Below are 9,104 nucleotides of genomic sequence, written 5' to 3' on the forward strand. Positions count from 1 at the left end.
CTGTACAATTAATCTTGCGATAATTCTAGGTATGTGAAGTTACTAGTACACCCACTTTCAAAGTACTACAAACTAAATTATCCGCTTTCTTCAATTCTTGAATTTTTTTATTACTTATCAATTATAATGTTTTATTTTCTACAGGTTCACATGTAATGATCAAGAAGATGAAACAAGAGAATTTATAGTTACAAATGCAACATTTTGTATGTTTTCCCATGCATTTGAATGCTATGTTTTCTTAAGAGTACATACAAAAAAATGCAATAAGACACTACTATAACTTTAGCTCTTTCAAAATAGATGCCAATAATATATATTTGGAAATGGACAATTTTTTATTATGTAAATATTTATTTGTGTTTTTAAATCAAACACCTATGAATGTATCCCTCCCTTTTAAGTGCAAGCGCTAGTTTACAAGCTCACCCTTGATGAGGTCCATACACTTTTTAGTAGCCGCAAATTGAAAGTGGTCATTTAATTCAGACCTAAGTTATAATAATAATAATAATAATTTTTATTATCACTCTTGACCACTATGCACCCGTTTAATTAAACCCTAACTTTATAAACTGGATCTCGGGAAGGGTTTTTCTCTTTTGAGGGAGGCGGAGGCTGCAGTCGCGAGCGAGGAAGAGAGAAGAAAGGAAAAATGGTGAAATTCAGGGTATGCATTTTGTTAACCAATCTTACATTCAGTTCTGTTTAGTATTTCAAAGCTTGTCACAGTACGATCCGTTGTGATTTTCCTCTTAAGCACGGTCTCGCCAGGGTTTGGTTTATTTTCTTTATTTAATCCATAGACATTATATCTCTGCTCCAGTTATTAAGGTACTCAGTAGTCAGTGACTCTACGTCCATATTATGTCTTTCACCACGGTATGTTATATTTCACAAAGATCAATAATGAACAACTTCGTATTTTCAGTTTTTTTGCCCACCAGTGAGATGTTCAGTCCACTGAGGAGTTGCTATCCCAGATTGCCACATCTATATTGTTGCTGAAAAATACAAGGGCAAGATTTAGTTTCTAACGTCACAGGCTATAGCCGTGCCCATGGCCCGATACCATGTGATATATACCCTTTTATTAACCCATATGCAGACTAAGTACCTTGATCCGCTGGATACTGGTGATTTGTTTGGTTAGGTGGTTAGAAATATCAATTTCGAGAGGTTTGACTGGTGGTGCATCTTCTCTAACTGAAGGCCAAACTTTGTTTATTACCATTACATGTTGATGCACAGGAATTTGTAATAGGCATATATAAGTCGCGAGATATCAGCTAAGATGCTGGTATAGATTAGTCGCAGACGCTAGGAAAGTCTGTATCAGTTATCTTTAGCTCACTGTACATCATTCCATTATAAGCTTTGAATCCTGTCGCACCCATCAGAACATATCAGCAAATCTAAGGGCAAAATCCGGAGTCACAGTTGAAATAATTAATACTCTTTAAAAGTAACTTATATTTATAACCTCAGCTCTTAATTCTGATCTGGTCGCTCATGGACTGTTTTATTTTATTAGTTAGATTCCAAAATTAAAGTAATGCTATTTTAGTTTGCTGCAATTCCAACTTGAGGCCAACATCCAGGTAGTGCCTGTTAGTCAGCTTGCACAATGCCATTGATACTGTGCCAGGGTCAGCAAATAAATTGTAAAAATAAAAGCTCAAGAAAATGAATATGAAAAAGGTCTGATGATGAGTGGCTTTTGATATTGTTCAAGCAATATTTTGTAGATGCTCATGAGGTTTACTTGTCTTTTTGAAATGCCAGAGATTTCATCAAAGCATTTTGGATTCTCGACCACTACAAGAACATCTCACTATTGGTATTAGAATTATTTTATCAATTAGATGTCATTGTCTTTCCAAAATCCAAATCTGTAGAGGGATCAATATGCAGAAAACATATGTAGTACAGAAAGTTGATATCTGGAGCCCATTAGTGACAATTTGATGCAATTGCTAATATTCTCAGAATGGTATGCCATGTGTTCAAATCTATATTTGAATACTACACTATTGGTTCCAGCAATATTTGCTACAAGCAGAATCACGGAGTTTGCATGTCTTTTTGAAATGCCATAGATTTCATCAGAGCACTTTGAATACTTGACCAGTACAAGCTATTGGCATTGAAAGTATTTTATAAATTGGATGTTATTGACTGTCTAAAACCCAAATCTCTAAAACCCAAATCTGTAAAGGGATCGATATGCCAAAAACATATACAGTACAGAAAGCTCATCTCTGGAGTCCATTTGTGACAGTTGCATGCAATTTTTGATTTTTTGAGTTTTCAGAATGGTATGCCTTCAAATCTATATTCAAATGCTACACTTCTGGTTCCTGTTTTTGTAAAGTCAAACAACAGATTAATCTCCTTCGCTGGCACCATTTCCATATTAAACGGTCACATTCAAATTGGCTGCTATGCATGTACTCCAACGCCTGCTTGTCATTTTTCATATTGTCAGTTTTCTGACAGCTGTTTTAGATCTTTTTTGAATATTTTCTGTCTGCTCAAGATGCAGGAATCTTCCTGGAATGTTAACCTTGTTTGGGGACAACTAAGGGGACTGAGATATTTAATGAATTTGCACCAGCTTGTCATTTTTCATATTGTCAGTTTTCTTACAGCTGTTTTAGAGCTTTTTTGAATATTTTCTGGCTGCTCAAGATCTAGGACTCTTCCTGGGATGTCAACCTTTTTGGGGACAACTAAGGGAACTCTGTGAGATGTTTAACGAATCTGCAGAAATTTCTCAACTTCCTCACTTTCAGGTATTTTACATGACAAGAAAATGAGAGTCAATATTTCTTAAATTTCTTTTTATTTTGATTAGTATGCTACAAACTCTAAATTCAGTGATGTATGGGTCCCTCCCAAAACTCTTAAGAACTCTCAATTATTTAATAAATAGCCATCCAACTTTTATGCCTCATTTCAAATAACTCCTATTTTTTTATAAATATCAAGGATTTGATGTTGCAGAAAAACCAAAATTGATAACATTGTGAAAATAACATATTCCATGCAGGTTTGTGTGGTCACGCCTTAATTTGTGCTTGGTGGCAATGGTCAAGGGCTATTGCCACTGGTTTATGTTTGACTCTTCTGAAGAACAAAGATGGTTTCCTGAAGTTGTAACTAACATTGATGGAGAAATTGTTTTCTCCTGATAAACAATCTGTGTTCTATGTCAATGCTTGCCACCATTACTGCTCAAGACCTAGCCATCTTCCTGGGATGTTAACCTTATTTGGGGACAGCCGCCTGTTTCAAAACCTCCAGTTCCAATTGGCAACAGAGGGGACTCTATGAGATGTTTAATGGATTCACAGAAATCGCTCAACTATTATTGGGACGTTTAGATATACTCCACGACAAGAACATAAGAGCAATATTTCTTAAAAATAAAAAAATGTTTTTGATTAGTGCACTACAAATTCTAAATCTAATGATGTATGGGCCCCACTCAAAACTCTTAAGGACTTGGTTTTTTATAAATAGTGATCTAATTTTTTAGCCTCGTTTCAAATCACTCCTGTTCTTTAGAAATATGATATATCAAGGATTGGAGTTATAGAAAAACAAAGTGATGAAATTGTGAAAATAACATATTCCAGGAAGGTTTATGTGGTTGAAGACCTTATTTGTGCCTGGTGACAATGGGCAGGGGGTATTTCCCCTAGTTTCTACTAGGAGCTTTTACCCCAAGCTGTGCAAGAGGTGTGGCCGACCCTGTTACAGTTTTGCCCTCAGCATTCACAATTGGTAATGTTCATTTCAAGCATTGCAAGGTTTTATTGTTTAGTTATTGGCTTAGCCAAGGTTTCAGTTCGATTCATGGATTTATTCCTTAAATATATTTTTATATTTATTTTTTGAAGTAGCATATGTATTTGGGCCTCACTTCCCCATTCTTTGCTGTCCTCAAAATTAGGCCCACATCATCCTTCATCAAGAAGCTCTATGGAACATAGGTTTCATAGTATTTTTTTTAATTGTTCAAGACTCAATTAGAAGTTTATCTATTGACTGATATGTATTTCAAGTGCTCCATTCTTTTTCAGGTGCCAATATTGCTCGTGAATGTCATATTTTTCTTTTGTGATTATCCTAATCTTCTTGTATACTCTTGAGATGTCACATGCTTTTGGAGTGTGAATGCACCGTCTGAGTTACATGTCATAGCAATTAGCATCTATTCCTTGAACATGATGAGTTTTGCTTTTTTAAATACACCCAAAAGCAGTATTGTCATATAAAATTCTGTGTTCTAAAGGAAACAGATACTATTGTCAAATAGTCCACTTCTTTCCATATTGGATGTTTCCAATATGCTATTTTTGACATTTGGCCTAGATTTGGTCTATACAATTTTTCATGATGATTACTACCATTTATGCTAGATAATTTATGGGTTATTGTCCCATTTTTTACACATCTTATATTAGGCCTAATTAGAAATACATGTTCCTATTCCTACATGTATATTTAGAAACTTCTTATGCTCCATTAATCTATGACAATATCTGTTGGAGGGTAACAAGAGAATGGGGTGCACAGCATTAGGGAACAAGGGATGAGGATATTATTAAATGAGATTCCTTTAGGCATTTTTGGATGGATGCATTTTCATGCACATTTGTCGCTCAATAAATTCTTTGGAAATGTATCCAAATTCAAGTTTGATTTTTTTGAGAAGGTTTAAGGCCTTGATCTGTGCTACATGCCATATTGAATGAAAACACTATTTCTAATTGAAGGTTCTATTTTACAGGGCTTATCTTTTGTGTTTGCAGTCCCACGTCGATAGCTTCCGTTTTTAAATTTATTGTATTCATGTATTGTACAGAATTGGACATGTTTCATTTTTAAAAAAATCTTAGTATTTTTAGTTTTTTTTAATCTCAGTTTTTGGGAAGGAAAGAGCTTCAATCTTGCTTGACTTAAATTGTAGCCTTGAATTCACTTTTAGAGAACAGTATTATTCCTTCTTTTGTCATGCACAATGTACATATTGAATAACATTTTTATTATGAATTTACAATTGCACTCTGTTTCGAAGTCTGGATTCACATTGAAACTGTGTTCAATGTTACTTTGCCTGTTTAGACTGCTTTGTGAATGTATGTTTCTTGCCAGACACCTATTCCATCAGCAATATCTTCTTTTCCATTTTTTTATTTTGTTTCTTAATGTTAATTGATATTATGGCTTGTGCAAGCATTGTTTCACTTCCACAAATTCCTGGTAAATGGCTGGGAACAATTTTGTGATGCTATTGGAAGTAACTAGGGATTTTTTTTTTCGCGGTAGTATTTGCAGGTTATCCATAAGCTAATACATATTTAATAAGCTTTTTGTTTTTTAGGTTAGTTACCCCAGCAATAACACCATAATAACATATATATTATTTTGAGTTCCTATAATGTTCAAATTTATTAAATTTTTAATGGTACTTATCATCTTGCTTGAATTAGAATGGCCTTCAGTTGCAGTGTTGCGGAGTGCATTTTGGTGTATTTTCATTGTTCATTTCTTTGTTTTTAATTCACATGTTAAATGTTCGACAAATACTATTTCCATGCCCTGGAGACACTTTTAAAGTTTTTAGTTCTGTTTTATTTATTTAATAATTATGGTGAATATGTTGTTTTTATCTTTTCACCCACTACAATATATTAATGCTTTACATAAGTTGACTAGTAGCAGTATGTTGCAGTTCAGAAAGAAAAACTAATATAGTAATTCAATGCTGTGGTGCTTAAATTTGCTTAATCTGTATTTTAGTTCTTGAAACAGTTTCCCTTGTTTGTGTTTCTGTGTGCAGTTCCATCAATACCAGGTTGTGGGGCGAGCTCTGCCAACCCCAACTGAAACAAATCCAAAGATATACCGGATGAAATTATGGGCCACAAATGACGTACGTGCTAAGTCCAAGTTTTGGTAAGTAATGATCCATGACTAATCCCAAGTAGCGGATTTGTTCTCAAGAATTACATTTGTACATTTGTAACCCTCCCAAATTACATACGAAACACATGATTGAATGAGGCCAGTTGTTTAATTGGAGAATATTATAATGTATGATTGGATGTAGCCATTAGTTTGATCAGGGATTATTTTTCTTTTTAATTTTACCCTTGTTTCTGTCAAAGTAGGCAAAATGAATGAATGAAGAGATTAATATTTTAATTGGAAGGATTATTATTTTTGTTTTCAATTTAATGCTTTTCTTTTTTCTTATTTTTACGATAATGTTTTTGAATCTTGTACTGTTCAATATTAAATAACAATTTGTTTTTTTAATTGTCTTAGGTATTTTCTGAGAAAGCTGAAGAAGGTGAAGAAGAGTAATGGACAAATGCTTGCCATAAATGAGGTACACTTATTTCAATCACATGTTGTGGGTATCTTCACTCAAGTTGTCATTTGGCTGAAGCTATTGTTTGATCCATTTCGTTTCTTCCATTGTAGATCTATGAGAAAAACCCAACAACTATCAAGAACTATGGTATCTGGCTGCGTTACCAGAGTAGGACTGGGTATCATAACATGTACAAGGAATATCGGGACACCACTTTAAATGGTGCTGTTGAACAAATGTATGATGAGATGGCTTCTCGCCACAGAGTACGGCAACCTTGCATCCAGATTATCAAGACAGCTACTATTCCTGCCAAGCTTTGCAAACGTGAGAATACCAAACAATTCCATGATCCAAACATCAAATTTCCGTTGGTGTACCGTAAAGTCAGGCCACCAACAAGGAAGTTGAAAACAACCTTTAAGGCATCCAGACCCAACTTATTTATGTAGGAGGGTAATTTGGATGAACACTGGATTCTAGCTGGCTGTTCAGCAGATGTTTTTATTTTGTTATTTTGAGGTGAATTTATTTGACCGCCAGAGTATTGTAGGGTATTTAAGATGGTTACTGTGAGCACATTTTGGCAATCTTTTATTTCTTCATTGCTGAGGTTCTTCAAACAGTTAAAGCAGATATTTTATCAAATTTTATATATCGGAGTTGAATTTAAGATGGTTACTGTGAGCACATTTTGGCAATCTTTTATTTCTTCATTGCTGAGGTTCATCAAACAGTAAAAGCAGATATTTTATCAAATTTTATATATCGGAGTTGAATTTCTTATTAGATTCAATGGTATTCTGAATCTTTCGAGGTTTATCCATTAAAAAAATTGATAAGATTTTGACGATATGCTGTTAGATTATTGTGATATTTGGTGTTTAGACAATCCTGTGAGTGTCTGCAACAAAGTGTGTACTCGTTTAATTGGCTGCTCCTAATCTTTGAATCATGTCAACCATATTGATGGGTTAAAAAATAAATGGTAGGTAGCTATGGTTATCATTATGATTTTGAAATTCATGGTAAAGATCTTTATTCTATGCCATTTCTGATAATTTTCTGTAGAGCATTGAAAAATCACGTTGTTTTCTCAGAGATAGGAGCTGTCTTCTCTCAGGTAATGTATAAATCACAGTTTAATTCATTTTATGATTAGGGATTGAATTTTATTGTCCCATGCACCGTTTGAATGCAATTTATGCAACAAATAGCACAAACAGAATTTCACCGCTACTCAATCTGATCATGACGAACATATCCTGTTTATCTAATGACTTAATTAAAAAAAAGTTTTGTAGCAATGTTGAGATCAGTAAATGCCTTAGGGCCTGTTTGGTTGCTGGAATACAACCGGAATAGGAATAGGAAATTGGAATATGATTTGTATTCTTTGTTTGGTGCGTGGAATAGGAATAAGGAATAGGAATACGCATTCTCATTTTAGCTCCAAAATGAGCTTTTGTCCATTCCAAAAAATCCCTGTAATTGGAATTGCTATTCTTGCATTCATTTTAACTTTTTCAAATTTGATTAAATTTTCAAATCCGCTTTGACCTCGGGTGAGCGCTGGAACTTTGTTTTCAATATTTTCAAATATTTTAGCGATTTTCCAATGGCGCCAATTGCATCTTCAGAAATATTTTCAAATGGCGCCGATTGCAAGTTAACCCTATTCCAATTTAAGCTTGCATAACCAAACAAGGGATAAACAAGATTGGATTGCATTTTTCCATTCCTATTCTTCATTCTCCATTCTAATTCAAATTTTCTATTCTAATTCTCAATTCCTATGCTTGCAACCAAACGGGCCCTTATCATTCACAGGAAAAGGGAATAATCGATGGGCATCAACTACACAGAAGTGGCTTCCAAAAATACTTTTAAAATTTAATGATGGATTTTTCTTTAAATCTATTGCTACTGAATGTAAGATTGAATATAAAAAATGATTCAAATGATTGAAGTAGCTTATTACTGAAATGAAGATATTTATGAAGTATCTAAAAAACACTTCTAAGATATGGTGCAAAAATAAGTAAATATGTGAAATGTATTTTTTATTGTAGAATACATGTACGGTCAACAAGCTGAATAACATTAACAAATCAAGCTGCCAAGACAAATTTGTCGTGGGAGGACATCTGAGGAAAGTGAGGGGCTTAGATGGACAGTAGAGTTATGTGCATACATGCAATCTAGGTATAGGTTTGTGTTTGCCAATGGATGTTACAAGTTCTGCTTAAGATCAGTATGCATAAGATGAGGATATCCTGCTTGTTGAAACTTTTACTCTTGAATGCTTTAGGGTTGAAATTTGATTAAAATGTGAATGTAAGCTGTTGTATGATCTCTCCAGCTGGTTGTTAACAAGACCTGATGATCTGTAGCTGCATTTTTTGTAAGAATTTCTATACAATGAAATTTGACAAGGTAAAGTAACTTTAATGTCTCTGAAATTTGCATATTTCTTTTTTGAATCAAAGATACCTTGATTGGTTAGAGGGAACTGGCAATGCTGCTAACTATTTAGCAACTTGCTAGGGGCACATCTCTCCATGTCCGTTTTTCTCCTTATATAGGCTGATAAGTAGTTGGCTGCATAGCTCCTGGGTTAGATAGTATGACGCCAATCATAAAATTTCTCCAATTTGTCATGACTAGAGTAGTGAGAATTGTGGCGATTCAGCGGCTTGATTCAAGCAAGTGAATC

At 34.2% G+C, this 9,104-nt stretch overlaps 1 protein-coding gene across 1 annotated transcript; it reads left to right on the forward strand.

Annotated features, from left to right (window-relative positions):
• The first annotated feature begins 604 nt into the window (after positions 1-604).
• LOC149559057 (large ribosomal subunit protein eL20) lies at positions 605-7,061 on the forward strand. Its single transcript, XM_089833021.1, has 4 exons — positions 605-670; positions 5,852-5,967; positions 6,340-6,403; positions 6,499-7,061. Exons 1-4 carry the CDS (start codon positions 656-658, stop codon positions 6,838-6,840), a joined length of 537 nt encoding a protein of 178 aa, XP_089689147.1. The 5' UTR covers positions 605-655; the 3' UTR covers positions 6,841-7,061.
• The last annotated feature ends 2,043 nt before the right edge of the window (positions 7,062-9,104 follow it).

Source organism: Cupressus sempervirens, chromosome 5 (genome assembly GCF_028749045.1).
Source record: "Cupressus sempervirens isolate cs-2001-9-10 chromosome 5, ASM2874904v1, whole genome shotgun sequence".
NCBI lineage: Eukaryota > Viridiplantae > Streptophyta > Pinopsida > Cupressales > Cupressaceae > Cupressus > Cupressus sempervirens.